The sequence below is a fragment of the Tamandua tetradactyla genome, chromosome 23, assembly GCF_023851605.1.
Source record: "Tamandua tetradactyla isolate mTamTet1 chromosome 23, mTamTet1.pri, whole genome shotgun sequence".
Taxonomy (NCBI): Eukaryota; Metazoa; Chordata; class Mammalia; order Pilosa; family Myrmecophagidae; genus Tamandua; species Tamandua tetradactyla.
The window spans coordinates 25119184-25135856 of NC_135349.1; the positions used below are offsets into that span (position 1 = coordinate 25119184).

The 16673-nt window shown below is 54.2% G+C and overlaps 2 protein-coding genes across 17 annotated transcripts; both read left to right on the top strand.

Annotated features, from left to right (window-relative positions):
* The first annotated feature begins 2007 nt into the window (after nucleotides 1-2007).
* Nucleotides 2008-11337, top strand: SPNS1 (SPNS lysolipid transporter 1, lysophospholipid). 10 transcript variants are annotated; one of them, XM_077141424.1, is made up of 15 exons: nucleotides 2010-2041; nucleotides 2649-2717; nucleotides 3954-4054; nucleotides 4142-4346; nucleotides 4443-4508; nucleotides 6212-6348; nucleotides 7498-7649; nucleotides 7748-7814; nucleotides 8580-8725; nucleotides 9010-9165; nucleotides 9450-9639; nucleotides 9975-10040; nucleotides 10314-10412; nucleotides 10775-10946; nucleotides 11208-11337. In XM_077141424.1, exons 1-15 carry the CDS (start codon nucleotides 2038-2040, stop codon nucleotides 11300-11302), a joined length of 1725 nt encoding a protein of 574 aa, XP_076997539.1. In that variant the 5' UTR covers nucleotides 2010-2037; the 3' UTR covers nucleotides 11303-11337. The 10 variants fall into 10 exon arrangements, with proteins under 10 accessions (XP_076997538.1, XP_076997539.1, XP_076997541.1 ...); XM_077141423.1 differs by having other exon boundaries at nucleotides 2008-2041; nucleotides 3954-4346; XM_077141428.1 differs by lacking the exons at nucleotides 2010-2041; nucleotides 2649-2717 and adding an exon at nucleotides 3152-3807 and having other exon boundaries at nucleotides 4138-4346.
* A 272-nt stretch (nucleotides 11338-11609) lies between these two features.
* On the top strand, nucleotides 11610-16427 carry LAT (linker for activation of T cells). 7 transcript variants are annotated; one of them, XM_077141440.1, is made up of 14 exons: nucleotides 11624-11719; nucleotides 12054-12097; nucleotides 12380-12495; nucleotides 12622-12730; nucleotides 12843-12928; nucleotides 13159-13228; nucleotides 13368-13432; nucleotides 13530-13559; nucleotides 13644-13707; nucleotides 13786-13880; nucleotides 15580-15642; nucleotides 15754-15816; nucleotides 15909-15995; nucleotides 16170-16427. In XM_077141440.1, the coding sequence occupies exons 1-13, from the start codon at nucleotides 11717-11719 to the stop codon at nucleotides 15986-15988; spliced, it is 888 nt and encodes a 295-aa protein (XP_076997555.1). In that variant the 5' UTR covers nucleotides 11624-11716; the 3' UTR covers nucleotides 15989-15995; nucleotides 16170-16427. The 7 variants fall into 7 exon arrangements, with proteins under 7 accessions (XP_076997552.1, XP_076997555.1, XP_076997550.1 ...); XM_077141435.1 differs by having other exon boundaries at nucleotides 13530-13707; XM_077141436.1 differs by having other exon boundaries at nucleotides 12843-12877; nucleotides 13530-13707.
* The last annotated feature ends 246 nt before the right edge of the window (nucleotides 16428-16673 follow it).

Sequence of the window (16673 nt, forward strand, 5' to 3'; positions counted from 1 at the left end):
TTTCACAGATCCTGGCTCAGCTTCTGGTTCCCAGCAGTCACCTAACAAATGTTTGTTGAATGAATAAAATGTTCACTGTCTCAAAGAATCCCACACCACTCATTGCACGTGCCAGAATCCTAAACTTCAGTCTTGATACCTCTCCTTCTCCTTCCCTGGCTCGACTCCATCATGCCAGATGGCTCACAAATAGTTCACTTCTCTTCCTCTCCAACTCATTCTGGTCCAAGCCACCTAACCGGTCACCTTGTGACCTCTTGTGGTAGTTAGATTCAGTTGTCAACTTGGCCAGGTGAAGGCACCTAGTTCTGTTGCTGTGGACATGAGCCAATGGTACGTGAACCTCATCTGTTGCTCATTACATCTGTAGTTGGCTAAGAAGCATGCCTGCTGTAATGAATGATGTTTGATTTAATTGGCTGGTGCTTAAATAAGAGAGCTCAATGTAGCACAGCCCAAGCAGCTCAGCATACCTCATCTCAGCACTAGCAGCTCAGCCCAGGCCTTTGGAGATGCAGAAAGAAATCACCCTGGGGAAAGTTGTTGGAACCTAGAGGCCTGGGGAGAAGGCCAGCAGAGATCACCCTGTGCCTTCCCACGTAAGAAAGAACCTCAGTGGAAAGTTAGCTGCCTTTCCTCTGAAGAACTAACGAAATAAATCCCCTTTTATTAAAAGCCTATCTATCTCTGGTGTGTTGCATTCTGGCAGCTAGCAAACTATAACACCCTCCAATCCCTGCTGCCGCCAGAATGAGCTTCTTAAATGCAAATCTGATTTTACAATGAAGGAAATCCTTCCTGTGGCCCCCGCCTTGCCCAACCCGACCCAGACCTGTTGTCTGGCCGGTCTCCTTCTCACTGCTGTCCACACTGCCCTTCTTTCAAAACCTGTGCGTCTTGCTTCCTTTGGTGTCTTCACACATGCTCTTTTCCTCAACATGGATTGTTCTTTCTTGCCTTCTCAGCCTGGTTAGTTGCTTATCCTGCACATTGGAGTTCAAGGAAGCTCTCAACCTGCCTGGCCAGGGCAAATCCCCTAGGATTAACTCTTATACACATGTGCTGCACCTCTTTTATTAAAATGTATTTTTATTGAGATATATTTGCATACCATACAGTCCATCCAAAGTGTACAATCAATGGCTCACAGTATCATCACATAGTTTGCACTCCTTTTTTGGTAACACTCATCACAGGTGAACTCTTTTTTTTTTTTCAAGAAATTTCCCATGTACTTGTATTTCATGAGCCATAATTTCCAAAGTACATAGAGCAAAAGTTGGGCTCCAATTTAAACCAAATAGATGGGCATAGACATTCTTATTGATCTGGCCTTAAATTGGTCTGTCTCAGAGGATTTTACAGAAGAGATCCAACAAACTAAAAAGCATCTGTATTCAGAGAAGAGTCAATTATTTCTCCCATTTGGCAAAACTGATATTAGCATTAAAATCTTTGCTTTTATATATAAATAAAATTTTATTTTCATTAATGTCCATTTGGGATTGTGTTTGGAATATGCGTTTTTTTTTCCCTAACATATTGGCATATAATTTACATGCCTAAACATTTAACCAGTTCTAGGTGTACAGATCAATGAATACTGGAAAATGTACACAGTTGTGCAACATCACCACAATACAATTTTAGAACCTTTACATCACCCCCCAAATTTCCTGATGCCTGTTTGCAGTCAATCTACTCCCTGTCCGCCCTACCCCAGGCAACCACTAATCTGCTTTCTGCCGCTTTAGTTTTACCTTTCTAGATTTCCAGGTAAATGTAATAATGCAGTATAGAGTCATGGAATCTTTTGTGTTGTCTTTCACTTAGTACAATGCTTTTGAGTTTCATCATGTTCAGTGTAACAGCAATTCACTCCTTTTAATTGCTGAGTAGTAGTTTGAGTGTGTGGATATACCATTCACCTGTTGATGGACATGTGGTGTTTTTGTTTCTTTCAGTTTTTGACTATTGTGAATAATGCTTTTGAAAATTTGCATACAACCCTTTATTTGGACATACATTTCGCTTCTCATGGGTAGGTATTTAGGAGTTGCACTGCTGGGTCGTGTGGGAAGTGTATGTTTAATTTTTAAGAAAACCACTAGACTGATGTCCAAAGTGGCTGCACCATTTGCATTCCCGCCAGCATTATGTGAGGGCTTTAGCTGCTCCATGTCATCTCCAGAACTTGGCATTGCCAGGATTTTGGCTATTCTAATGTAGTGGTAGTTTACTGGAGCTTAATATCGTATACCTGCCAACCATTCATAATCTTTTGTGAAATGTCTGTTTAAATCTTTTGCTCATTTTTAAAACTGTTTTTGTCTCAACATTGCATTTTAAAACTTCTTTATGTATCTCGATACGAGTTCTTTGTCAGAAATATGCTTTGCAGATATTTTCTCCCAAACTGTAGCTAGTCTTTTCATCTCACAAGTGCAGTTTTACATGTGTACGTAGAAGTACTTGATGGATATCTGTCTCTTTATAATCTGTTATAAGATTATAAACTCCATGAGAGTAGGGACTAAATCTGTTTTTACCTGTCACCTGGCACAATGACAGGGACATAGGAGATTCTCAGTATTTTGTTGGGGGGATTAATTGACTACAATCTGAAGTTCTCCACCTCTTTCCCTCAGATGTCTCAAGGAAGACCAGACTTGAGGTTTTGAAACATGAGGTATCTCCTGGGGCAATGCCACTGAGAGGTATTCAGTACTGTAATTTCTCATAATGTTTCTTGGGGGCCCAACCTCTCCCTATGGGACTTCAGAATTTCAGTAAGAAGATTGGTTGGAACAGGGGACTGGGAGCTGTATTTGCATAGAGCTATCCTATTTTGACTTAGAGTGTATGTTTATCAGATGTAACTTGGAGATGGAGAGAGGAGCTAAAGAACCACCCCAAGCTATCCTTTGGTTCCACCTCTCTTGGGCTTTCTTTGACCCCAGCTCTGTAGCAAGAAGAGAGGCCATGAGCCCCTGCCTGCCCTGAATGAAACCACCAGAGGGCGCAAGGGCTTGCGTCCCGATGGGTTGTGTTTGAGGGGGAGCGGTGGGGGGGGGGTGAGGGGTGTGGGGTGGGTGTGGGGTGGGGTGGGGGTTGTTCTGGGGACGCTTCCTTCAGTAGATATTTGAGTGTCTACAGCGAAGGCTCAGGGGGTTGTACGGTTAGCTAGGTTGAGGATCCGTAAGGAAGCGGGTTGTGTTAGAGGCTAAGGCTGGCGCGCCGCTGTTCACCATTCATTCATTCATTCAACAAACATCTAATGAGCATGTAGGTACGAAGTCGCAGACCAGACCCTTTGTGGAAAAGAGAATAATTACGTAGAGTGAGAACTGTTCATTGGCATTTTAGAGATATTTACGGTTTCCAGAGTCCATTAAGATCCCATTATCTCGTTTAAGCCTGAAGAAGTCTCCCAAGTAGGGTGTTCCAGATAAGAAAACTGAGATTCAGAAGGGGTGGGCGACTTCACGCATTCACCGAGACACCCTTTAGCTTGGAGGTTTAGCTGAGGGGCCGGGGGCCACAGGATCTGGGACCCGGCCCCTGGTTGCCCTGGCGACCGGTTGACAGACAGGTGACTTGGGAGTCGCAGGAGAAGCCGAAGAGCAGTGAAGGGTATTCCGTGGCGGCTTCCGTAGTTGGGCGGCCGGTCACGTGTCGGGAACTGCATAAGGTGGCTTGCTCCACACCGGCTCCTGTGTCACATGACCGCCTCTCAGCCAACATGGCGGCGGCCGTGGTGCAGCGCCGGGGCTGAGCGGTAGCGAGTGTAGTGCGCTCCTTCCTGGGGTGAGGGGCGGCCTCCGCTAGGGAGGGGGGATCGGGCCCTCTTAAACTCTCTCTTTCCGCCGACATCTCCTGACCTCCACTCGTCCCCTTCGCGCGGGGGGTCTGCCGGGACGGGGAGGCATGACAGGTCCGGGGTCTCTTCCCAGACGTGTCCTGTGTTCCCGGGCAAGCGCCTGTCGGTCTCTGGGCGCACTTCGCTCGCCTGGATTTCCTCCATCCTCCTTTCTTCAGCCTCCTCCCCTCGCAGGTGGGATCGTCGGTGGGACCAGAGCGCGGGCGGGCGCGGCCTCCCGGGACCATGGCCGGGTCCGACACCGCGCCCTTCCTCAGCCAGGCGGATGACACGGACGATGTTCCGATGCCCGGTACCCCCGGGTTGCCGGGGTCCGTGGGGGCACCGAAGTCCGGGGAGCCAGAAGTCCCAGACCGCGAAGGGCTGCAGCGCATCACCGGCTTATCTTCGGGCCATTCGGCTCTCATAGTGGCGGTGCTGTGCTACATCAACCTCCTCAATTACATGGACCGCTTCACCGTGGCTGGTATTCATTTCTCGCTGGAAGATAGACAGGGCAAGGGAGCGGGGTACTCAGGTTGGGGCTGCCTCACCAACTGGTCCTGAGTCTTCTCCTTCCCAGGTGTTCTCCCAGACATCGAACAGTTCTTCAACATCGGAGATAGTAGTTCGGGCCTCATCCAGACTGGTGAGAGGGGGGCCCCTCCTGAACACATAGCAGCGCTTTCTCCTCTTATATCCCAGTTGGGGCCGGGTACTGGCGTGCCTGGGGCTTTTTTAATGGAAGTCTAATGGCCAGAGCTGGAGGAGGTGGTAGCCTCATTGTGCTTTAGGGTTGTCCTGTTCAGCTGGGACACCACGGTTAAAAAGAGAGTCAGTTTAGTTTAATGGTTAAGACAGGTTTTGGCTTAAATCTCGGCTCTTTCACTTACTGTGTGGTGATGGTGAGTAACTCTGTCTCGGAGTCTTTTTTTCTTTGTCTGTAAGATGGAATGCAGATTACCTCAGAGGGTTAATAGGAGGTTTGAATGAGATAGTCTGAAAAGTGCGTAGCACAGTGCTTGGCACGTAGTAGGCACCCAATAAATAATGGCCAGAGAAAGGTGTCTGCAAGGAGGAGAGGTGAGTTTTACTTGTTTACAACTTTGGGACTTGTAGAGAGGGCAAATCCAGAGCCAAATCTTCTTGTCCTTCTTTCCCTCCTTTGTTTCTCAAACATTTCTGTGCACCTTCTATGTGCCAGCCCTGGAGGAAGTAATGTAAACATCTACTGGATTTTGTCAAGACCTTTTTTTGCCCATTGTCTTTGAATCCTTCCATCAGCCCAAGGGGTAGGCATTATTATCCCTGTTTTATAGAGGAGGTAGGTGATTTTAACTACATGTTACAGAGAAAGAAACTGAGGCTTAGAGAAGTGGTAAGAGTTGCCCACGACAAGGTTCACACAACAAGTTAGAGGCAGAACGGGAATTTGAAACCAGGTCCTGCAGTGTTCTTTGTTCCACTCCAGGCCAATGAGGAATTGGAAATATTCAAGGTGAAGTCTGGAGGAATGAGAGTGGGCCCATAGGTCAAGGCCTACAAACCTCAGAAGGGCTGTTGGATAAGAGAAGAAACATATCTTTCTAGGCAGGCCTGTTTGTTCACTTTTTCATTCAGTGACGGTTCATTGAGTACCAACGTTTTGCTAGTCCATATGTTGAATGGTAGAAATGCTCATGGCAAGTACAGGCAAGTCCTTGCCTTCAGGGAGCTGATATTGTACTGTGCTTGAGAGGGCAACAGTTCATAAAAAGTTAAAGTAATAAATGGGATGATTTCTTACAGGCTTTAGTTTTACATAAAAGCAAATTTACTAGATGTGGTTTGAGGGGAAGTAGATGTGTGGTGCCTCAGGGAGGTATCTGAGCTGGAACCTGAAGGAGCTCAGGAAAGAGGAGAGAATATTCTAGATAAGAGGAAGAAGCAAAGCTCTTAAGATGGTTTTGAGCTTGGTCAGTTCTAGAAACTGAATAAAGACCACTGGGGTGCAGAGGGAAAAGGAATGGCTGGGAAATTGAAGAGATAGATAAGAGCAAGATCAGATAAGGCATTGCAGGCCATGCTGTGGAATTTAGATTTTGCTGTTGGCTGGATAGGAGGAAGAGACTGGTTAGCTGGACCATCCATTCTTCAATGGAAATTTGGAAAGATGTTGAAGGAGGGGGCTGAACTCTATCTCCCTTAGCTGGAAGCTCTGATTGGTTTCAAGGTTGGGATGGGAGAACGGTGTGACTCTTGGTGGGGGGAAGGGTGGAGTTGTTTATTCTTTAGTCATTCCTGCCCCACCCTGAGCTGGGGGCAAGGGGACAGGTAATGGGCACTAGGCTTTAACTTTCTGCTCTCCCCCAGTGTTCATCTCCAGTTACATGGTGTTGGCACCTGTGTTTGGCTACCTGGGTGACAGATACAATCGGAAGTATCTCATGTGCGGGGGCATTGCCTTCTGGTCCCTGGTGACGCTGGGGTCGTCCTTCATCCCCAAAGAGGTGAGGCCCTGACTCAGCCCCTGCATCTGGCCACCCACCCCCCACTCCCCCAGTAATCTTTTCTGTTCCTCCTTGGTTTCATTTCAGACCATGCCTGGATAATGTCTGCAGTTTCCTTAATCCATGACATCTGATACCCACTTCTTGCCTGAGTTAATCTGCCTATCCCACCCTTTCCCTTTTTCTTCTAGAACCTAATTCTGGCCATCATGTCCTCACCCCCTGGCCACTGGCTCCTTCCACTCCACACCTAAACACTTGCATTTCTTCACCATGGGAAAAACCTTACCTGGACTGTCTTCTCCCATTCCTCACCTTCTGGTCAAACTTTCTGAAAGGCCCCATTGTGCCCAGCACCAGTCTAGGTGAAGGAGCAGCCAGGGAGAAGCCCACACTCTCTGCACTTCCTCCCATCCTACCCGTCCCTGGAGCACTCCTGACTGTAGGCTGTCCCCACCACTTCATTGAAACTGCTCTTGCCAAAATCACTGTGACTTCTGCTTGCCAAATGAAGCTCATACTTCCTAATTCTGTCCTATTAGATCTCCTGGGAGCCTCTCGCTCTGTTGACCCACTTTTTCCTTCCTGCACCTCTCTTCTAACTCTTGTGACACCACACTCCTCCGGTTCTCCTCTTGTCTGCCTGGCTGTTGCTTCTCTGTCCTCTGACGTTTCTCCTTTTTGTTCCCGTTCTCTGCCCCAGAACTCCATCTTCAGCCCTGGGCACTATGTACTTTCCTTGGGTGATCGTAATCTGTCCTTAGTTTCAGGTGTCTCTGGTGGACAACCCCCTGCCTCAGATCATTTACTGTGGGGTGTCTTGGGTGGGATGGGATGGAAACTAAGATGTATTTTACACCTACTGGATGCAAGGTGATGAATGGACCTCTTATTATCCAACCCTCACAAGAGCTCTGTGAGCAAACTACCCTCCTTTTGCAGATGAGAAAACTGAGCTCAGAGAGGTTAAGTTATTTTCCAGAGACACAGCTAGTCATGGTGGAGCCAGGATTCAAGCTCAGGGTTGTCTGTTACTAAAACTCCGGCTTCTCCTACCATCCCCGCCACCTCTCCAGAGCTGGCTGGCAAGGTAGGCTGGGAGGCCGGTTACAGGGTGGGGTGCCACCTTCCCCATGTCTTGTTCCCCAGCGTTTCTGGCTGCTCCTCCTGACCCGGGGCCTGGTGGGGGTTGGGGAGGCCAGTTACTCTACCATCGCACCCACTCTCATCGCCGACCTCTTCGTGGCAGACCAGCGGAGTCGGATGCTCAGTGTGTTCTACTTTGCCATCCCAGTGGGCAGGTGAGTGGGCCTGGGCCCTGGCGGGGAGGCACATGGACCTGAAGTTGGGGACCTGGCTGAGCAGCTGTCCTCTTTCCTCTCCTGCCTTCTCCACCCAGTGGCCTGGGCTACATCGCAGGCTCCAAAGTAAAGGATGTGGCTGGGGACTGGCACTGGGCTCTGAGGGTAAGTCTGGTCATGGTCTGGGGAAAAGTCAACAATATTCTTCACTGATCCCCCTTTCCTGTCTTCAGACACCTCCTTTTTGAGGCAGCATTCATTGCTGAGTGTACAAAACCTCCCTGCCCTCATGAAGCCATGTGCGAGACAGAGGTCTTGGCTGTAGGTGACAGAAGCCCATGTAGAACTGTAAACCTATAAAAGGGACTGTATTGGCTCTCATAATGGGAAGTCCCAGGGTGAGTGTCAGGTAAAGCTGGGTCCAGGACTCCTACAGTGTCGCAGAAATTTAATCATCTTTTTCTCAGCTTTAATTTCTTCTGTTAATTTTATTCTCAAGCAAGGAAAACCTCCCAACTTATCATCCCCATGTAGAGACCTTTGCACTGTGGAACCTTGATCAATAGTCCCACATTGCTGTCTGATTACATGATCATGGGTCACATACCTGTCACTGAACCCATCACCAAGGCAGAGAGTTGGGGGTCTTTTATTAGCCAGGACTTGATTGTATGCCCAGCTCTATTTGAATCATGTGGCTTGAGAGAAGGGGTGGGTGGCTTCCCAGGAGAAAATTAGGGTGGCATTACCAAGGAGAGAACAAAAGTAAAGTCTGCAAAATGGGTGACAGCCCCTCCAAATTACAGGCTCAGCTTCGTTGAGCAGGCATATATCTGCATCTTTGAGATCTTGGGGCCCCAGTTGCATATAAACATCCCCACTTTCCCCCAAGGTCAGGTCAAGGGTTCCTGAAGCCCGCTCTTTCCCCAGGTGACCCCAGGTCTGGGAATCGTGGCTGTCCTGCTGCTGTTCCTGGTAGTCCGGGAGCCGCCACGGGGTGCTGTGGAGCGCCACTCAGACTCGCCACCCTTGCACCCCACCTCGTGGTGGGCGGATCTGAGGGCTCTGGCCAGAAAGTGAGTACAGTCCCATCCTGGGCCAACATCCAAAGGCCCCAGAGGGACCTTGAACATCTGGTTTGAGATTTGAGTGGGCGTGGGCTTTCCTTTCTGCTGGCCCTCAAACCCTAAGGTTGGCAATTTGGTCACTACTGCCCCTTGTGGCAGCGGCTTGAATTACAGGCCTAGGTGCAGGGAGCCAGGCCAGCCTTCCTCTCAAAATCAAACCAGGAGGGGAGAACAAAGATCCCCCTCTCCAGACCCTTGGGTGGAGTCTAACCTTTTACCTCCCACCTGTTCAGTCCTAGTTTTGTCCTGTCTTCCCTCGGCTTCACTGCTGTGGCCTTTGTCACGGGCTCTTTGGCTCTCTGGGCTCCTGCATTCCTGCTACGCTCCCGTGTGGTCCTGGGGGAGACCCCACCTTGCCTTCCTGGAGACTCCTGCTCCTCCTCTGACAGGTACCCAGGTGGGGCCAGGGAGGGTGGTCTGCAGGAGAAGGAGGGTGGCATGAAGAGACCCTACGAGTCACATCCAGGCAAGGAGACTGAGTCCCAACTCCATAAGGCCTCTTCCAGCATCTCAGTGCCCCTCGGGGCTCTGGGCTGTTGGGGCCTGAGCCTGGATAGACTTGAGCTGTGAGGGTGGCTGGGAGGGGTCACTTTCCATCCCAGGCCATAGGGGCGAGGGCTGGGGTCTTTGCAGGCAGAGGGATGAGCCCCCTGCCCTCCCCCTGACCCCCTAGCCTTATCTTTGGGCTCATCACCTGTGTGACCGGGGTCCTGGGTGTGGGCTTGGGAGTGGAGATCAGCCGCCGCCTCCGCCGCTCCAATGCCCGAGCCGACCCACTCGTCTGTGCCGCCGGCCTCCTGGGCTCCGCACCCTTCCTGTTCCTGGCCCTCGCCTGTGCCCGTGGTAGCATCATGGCCACCTATGTGAGTAGCCAGCAGGTGTCGGGGGGTGGGGTTCTGGGTTCAGGGTAGAGGAAAGGTACACTGAGCAGGACTGGGTCAATCAGTATCGCGGGTAAGAGCAGCTCTGGAGTGAGAGTGCCTGGTTCTGAATCACAGCTTTGCCCTTTCCTAGCTGTGTGATATTGGACAAGTGACTTAACCTCTCTGTGTTCATTTTCCTCATCTGTAAAATGCAAATAATAGCCTATCCCAGTAGGAGGATTGTAAAGATTAAATGAATTACCAGATGAGCCTAGGGGGATGGTAGATCCTCCATGTGCTTGCTCTTATTGTGATGACTCCTCCCTTGGCCCCAGATTTTCATCTTTATTGGAGAGACACTACTATCCATGAACTGGGCCATCGTGGCTGACATTCTGCTGGTGAGTGGCTGGGCAGCTCCAGGGTTAGCCCAAAGGCTGGTGGGAGCAGGGCTTGGGGTCCGGAGGTCTTTGCTTGGCTTCATCCCTTCTTTACAACCCACCCCCAGACTGATTTCAGAGTGCAGCACGCGGTAGGCCTATAATCCTGGCCCTACCCTGTGACCCCAGTCTGACCGCAGCCTAGGCTGAGCCGTGACCCTGTCCTCATCCTCTTCCTCTTGCTCCCCACCGGGAGAGCATCCCCACTGAGCCCTCATCTCTCCCACCCCGCAGTACGTGGTGATCCCCACGCGGCGCTCCACTGCCGAGGCCTTCCAGATTGTCCTGTCCCATCTGCTGGGTGACGCTGGGAGCCCCTACCTCATCGGGGTGGTGAGCGCTGCCCCCTGGCCGGGCTTGTGGTAGGAGATGGGGGCCCCTGTACTTCCAGCGGCCAGTGGTCAGAGCCTGGGTCCCAGGGGAAGGTCTGGCCCAGCTGGGTATCCATGTCCTCGGTGCCAGGCACGCCTCACCTGGGTGGCTCAGCTAGACCGGGAAGTTCGTTCTTGGATGCTCTCCCCCTGGAGGCCGTGGACCTTACCTGGCGGTCCAAACCTCCCCTCCTTTCATGGCCTCCATTTTCCTTCTTTATCAGGAGTCAGGGGCTCCCTGTCCTGGGTTCCTCTCCAGGTCTCTCTGACTCTCTCTCTGCTGAACTTCCTCTCCTCTCCTGGCTCACCATCCTCTCTCCATAGATCTCCGACCGCCTCCGCCGGAGCTGGCCCCCCTCCTTCCTGTCCGAGTTCCGGGCCTTGCAGTTCTCGCTCATGCTCTGCGCCTTTGTTGGGGCGCTGGGCGGCGCGGCCTTCCTGGGCACTGCCATCTTCATTGAGGGGGACCGCCGGCAGGCCCAGCTGCATGCGCAGGGTCAGTTGGGGCTTCCCTCGGTCTGTCCATAGCTACCCATCTAACCTCCCCATACTGCCTGTGTGTCCGTCCAGCTGTCTGCCCAGTCTGTGTATTTGGCATCCCTGGGTCTACATCTCTCCCTCGTCCAGCTCCAGGTCCTTCTGTGTTACACTCTGGGGGCTCCCCACTGCTGCCTTGTCCATTTCCTATCACTTGTTTGTCCCCTCTCTGGCTTTGTGTTTGTCCGTCCAGCCCTGGCTCTGTCCCTCCCACCCCCAGGTCTGCTGTGCGAGGCGGGGTCTGCAGATGACCGTATCGTGGTGCCCCAGCGAGGCCGCTGCACCCGGGTCCCAGTGTCCAGCATGCTCATCTGAAGGGCTGCTGCTCCTCTGTCTGCATACCTGCCGTACCTGGTCCCCAGCCAGGAGGTGCCCAGGCCCAGACCTTCGGCTGGGCCCAGCTCCCAGGAGGGCTCTGGGCCCCGCTCCAGCTCCCGGACTTGTCGGGCAGCGTAGGGGGCTGGGGGGCGGCGGGGCTTCCGGGAGGGGTCTCCCTCTGCTAGGGTAGCCCCAGGGGCTTGGTGCTATTTGTAATGGAATAAAATTTGTAGCCAGACCCTGCGTTTCTGCTTGACTCTTTCTCTGGGTGCGAGTGACCTCTGACCTCTGGACCACAGGGGATGCCCCTTCCCCATCGTCAGGACTCCCTGAAGGCCGGTGGGGTTACTGCGGTGGGGCTGTGGGCAAGCCCGAGGGTGGACTGCTGTCCGAGTGAGCTGGCTCAGTGTGATGGTGAGTCACGTACATGGTTCCCCCTCGCGCCCGCCCCTCTGGGCAGGCAGGCCAGGGGGGAGGTGGGCTGGGCCCTGCCCTCCGTGCCTGCAAATTCCCAGCGTCAGCTCCTCTCTCCTGCTGTCTCCTCCGGGCCAGGGTGGCCCACAAGGGCCTTGCCCCTCAGCCTGGGGACCAGCCGACCCTCCTCAAGGGCCTGGGGGTGGCTCCTCAACCTTCCTCCTCTCCACTCCCTGCCGGCTGGGTGGGGGTGGGGAGGGGGCGGGTGCAGCCTGCTGAGGAGCCCGATGATTTCCTGCCCTCACCCGGCGCTCACCACAGCTTCCTGCCGCAGGCGGGTGGGCGCCAAGGAGAGGCGGGTGCTGAGCCAAGGGGCAGGTACGGCTGGGGCGCAGGGACCACGCAGTGGGTGGCTGGTGCCTATGCCTTCAGTCTGGGCCCTGGCCTAACCTGCCCGGGGCCCAGAGCTGGTGCTGAGCCCCACACAGCCCCAGCGGGGGAGGGGACCCAGGGAACCCCCAAGGAGGGCACAGCAGCCCCCCTCCCCCGGCCCCCCGGCCTGGCACCCACTGGTCTTGGCACCCCTGCCCGGCCTGCTCCTCACCCTGCTGCAGCTCTGCCCTGAGGGGCCTGCAGGGGTGCAAGCGGGCCTGGCCCCAGGTCTCTCCTGCAGATGGAGGCGGCCATCCTGGTCCCCACCGTGCTGGGCCTCCTGCTGCTGCCCGTCCTGGCCGTGTTGCTGATGGCTCTGTGTCTGCACTGCCGTGAGCTGCCAAGTGAGTGGGGAGCCGGGGCGGGGGGCGGAGGATGGGGTGCTCGGACACACAGACGGGGAGCCTCACCCCATTTCTCAGCCCCTAACTCCCTCTTTTATCCTGTCCCCACCTCTGTCCCACACCCAGAGACTGAGGGCCGTCCTGGACTCTGGAGGCCTTTCCCCTCAGCACCCCCTTTTCCTGCCTCACCAGCCCTCTCTCCCCCAGGTTCCTACGACAGTGCTTCCTCAGATAGGTGAGTGCTCCTGCTCGGCCCCTGCTCGGTGCATCTCCCTCCATACCCCGGGGCTGGGCTGGGCCGGGCCAGGGCCCACCGCTCCGTTCCTCAGCTGTTTCTCTCCTGCCAGTTTGTGCCCGAGCAGAATTGTGGAGAAACGGACTCGTGAGTACACGGAGGCTCCCTCCGTCGAGTGGCGGGAGAGGGCCCTGGCGGGTGAGCAAGCGTGCGCCTTTGTCCAGGTTTCTTCCTGGCCACCCACCGGGAGCTGTGCCTCTGGCCGGGACTTGAGTTGGGGATGGGGTGGGAGGTGGGTGTCTTTGGGCCTGTCCAGAGCCCAGGGGGTTGGGGGTAAACGTGGAGAGCAGCGTCCGTCTGCCCTTGGACTACAAGAGTAGGGGCAGATGCCTCGGAGTCATTCCTTCAGCTTGATTTTCTGTCCTCAGACACACTTGCCCCCTGGCTGCCCGTCACTTCCTACCCACCCTTGAGCCAGCCAGACCTGCTGTCCTTCCCGTGAGTAGTCCCTCAATCCCCTGTCCTCCAAATCCTGTTCTCACCTTGAATTGGGGGGCTCTTTCCCTGTTGTGACCCTCCGTGCACTTGGAGCCCTGAAGTCCTTTCCCAGGCATGACCTCTGACCTTTGGCTCCCAGGAGATCTCCACAGCCCCCTGGGGGCTCCCACCAGATGTCATCTTCCCAGCAGGACACCAACAGTGGTAAATGCAGAGGGAGGCTGGGGACTGGGGCTGAGCAGAGGCTGGGCCTGGCCCGAGCTGACTCTCTCTCTCTCTCCCTCTTTCTCTCTCTCGGAAGCCAACAGTGTGGCGAGTTACGAGAACGAGGGTGCGTCTGGGACCCTGGAAGTCCTGGCTGGGGTGGGGAGGCTGGGGCCACACCTGGAGTTGCTGACCCCTGTGTTCCCCCTAGAGCTGGCCTGTGAGGATGCTGACGAAGACGATGATGAGGAGGATTATCACAACGAGGGCTACTTGTGAGTGGCTGGCAGGGGGGAAACGTGGGGGCCGAGGTGCTGCCGCCCTCACTGACCTACCTCTTGCCTCGCCCTCAGGGAGGTGCTCCCCGACAGCGCCCCGGCCCCCAGCGCCGCCATCCCACCGGCTCCTGTGCCCAGCAACCCTGGCCTCCGAGACAGTGCCTACTCTAGTGAGTCAGGGACATCTGAGCACCTTCCAACTCCCCCTGCCCCTGCTTTTGCCTCTCGTGTTACCTCTTTGATGATTTCTATCCCGCAATTTCCTCTGTTTTCTTTCTAGAACTCCTATCCTCCAGATATTGAACTCCTGTTCTGATCGTCTGATTTTCTTAGCTCTCTTCTCCTCTTTTCTGTCTCTGTGTCTTTTTATCTGATTGTCGGGAAGATTTCTTGGACTCACTTCTTCCCACCCTTCTATTGAAATTTTGCTTCTCCTTGGTCTCTGAATGTTCCTTTTTTAGCACCTCCTGTTCTTGTTTCATGGAGGCAGCAGTGTCTTCTAAATCTTGAAGGATACCCATACCGGGATTTGGTGGGGGACTTTTCTTTGGTTTCCTGTATTGTCTCGGTTTGCTTCAAGCTGCTCTTCTCCCTCTGTTTTGGCCTCAGCCTAGCTGTTGGAGATGTCCTCAAAGCTGGGGGTGTTCAATTTTCTATAACTCCCCTTTCTCTATTTGCCCTGCACCATCACAGCCACACCCTGGCTTCATTTGCCATCTTGATTCTCAACTTGCCACCTCTCTCCTGAGCTCCAGCCTATCTGACCAGGTGGTTCTTTTCATCCATCCATCCATCCATCCATCCATCCATCCATCCATCCATCCAACAGATATCTTCTGGGTGCCTCCACTGGGCTGAGGCTAGGGATACAACCGTTAATGAGGTAAACTCTATTGGTAATAACAGCCAGCATCTTTTTGAGGACCTAATAGGTACCTTACAAAGAGTTTATATGTGCTAATTTATTAAATCTCACAATTCCCAGGTGCTGTCGAGCCCGCCACTGCCCCTCCCTGCCCCTCAGCCATCCTGTCTATCTGATGGCAGCACTTGTTCTGACAGGCCCTGTTTTAATAGTCACCACTTTAGTCCTCACAACGACCCTGCGTGGTGGGTGCCGTTACTAATCTCATTTTACAGATGAAAGAAACTGAGGCCCAGAGAGGTTAGGTGTCTTGTCTGTCTTGCTGGGGTTACACAGTTAGTGAGTGCTAGAGCTGGAATTTGAACCCAGGCAGTCTGGCTCTGGAGCCCACCTTGTCCATGTCCTCATGGACAAATTATGGAACAAAACAATGTTGGTGGCGGTAGGTGCTGTGAACGGACAGTGAACTAGGCAGGGGCCAGGTGGGGGACGTCTGAGCTGAAACTGGCTGACAAGGAGCTACCTGTGCCCACAGGGCACCAGATCCCGGAGTGCCATCTTCTCCTCTGCACAGCGTGCCAGACCCCACCCCTCTGAGCCGCTGTTTGTCCCCTTCCCCGACCTGGGGGTCATGCTGACCTCTGCTGTCTTCTCACTCTCTGCTGCCCTCCGAGTTCCATTCGTTCTGGTCACTGTTGGTCAAGCTGACCCCTTCTCTCTCCCTTGCCCTCACGAGGCCCCTTTCATCTCACCCGCAGGCCCTCTCTGCGTGCTTCTGGGATTGACCCTTGGGGTGGTCTCTGGGTGTCTGTGCTCGGGCATCTCAGGGCGATTGTGTTGGAAGTCTTTGGTGGCTGGCCTTGGGAGCCTCTGGGGGCATCTGAGATTGGTGATGGGGGAGGGATGTCTCTGGGAATCTATGGCTGAAGGTCTCTGGGTGTTTGGTTTTGGGGTCTCTGGGTAACAGTATCGGGGTGGGGTGGGCTCTGGCGGTTTTCCTCTAGTGGAATCGGGCGAAGATTACGTGAACGTGCCTGAGAGCGAGGACAGCGCAGAGGCGTCTCTGGGTGAGTGGCTGGTGCCCCCCTCATGCCTCCCCAGGCTCGCTTTCCCTCCCCCCATGGGGCTCCCTCCCCCAGCGGGGCTTCACCCCTGCCCCCCCTGCCCTGTCCCCACAGATGGGAGCCGGGAGTACGTGAATGTGTCGGAGGAGCTGCAGCCCATGGCTCGGACTGAGACTGGTGTGTGTTGGGGGGGCTGGGGGCCTGGGGGAGCTGCTGGGGGGCGGCGGGGGGGCTTGTAGGCTGGAGACCAACCTCCCTGCCCCTTACAGCTGCCCTGAGTTCCGAGGAGGTGGAGGAGGAGGAGGAGGAGGGAGCTCCGGATTATGAGAATCTGCAAGACCTTAACTGAGGGCCTGGTAAGAGGCCCTGCCCGTCCCCAGCCCTGCCCCAGATTTCGGGCTCTGGACTCTCCCTCCGGTCCCCCTTCCCGACCTCCCCTGCCTCCTCTCCCTCTGCGAGGGCCTCTTTAGACCCGGCCCTGACGTCCGCAGCCCATAACCCGCGCTCTCCCTTGCCCTGTTGTGTTTCAGTGCGAGGCCACGTCCCTCTTGAAAGCAGCCTTGTCTGGGAGGACTGAGCGCAGCCGGAAGTGGCTCTGCAGGGCCCCGCCTGGGCTCCATCCTGACAGCAGCCTGAGAATTTTCCCCTTAACTTATTGTCACTTGGAGGTCCAGTCTGTGTCCCCCCAACACTCTGCACCTTTTGACGCAGCCTGAGAATGAACCACCCTGGCCCCAGCCCTATTCTTTGTAATAGAATAAAGGCCGGTGTGGTTTGTAGCTCTTTCAGCTTGGGTGAGCCCAATGGGTCGAAGGCAGTGTGAGCCTCTGGGTGTGCCTGAGAGTCCGTGTGTGTGTCTGTGTGTGTGTGTGTCAGGGCGTGAGAGAGTGACCGACGTATCTGTGCATGTCTGCGAGTGTGTGGGGTGTGGTGACCTTGGGGTTGCTGCTTCTGCGTGTCTGTTTCCTCCACACCGGCTCGGGGCATGGCGGGTCCTGGCCGGGTCCCATGGAAGTGACAGCACGTGATGGCTA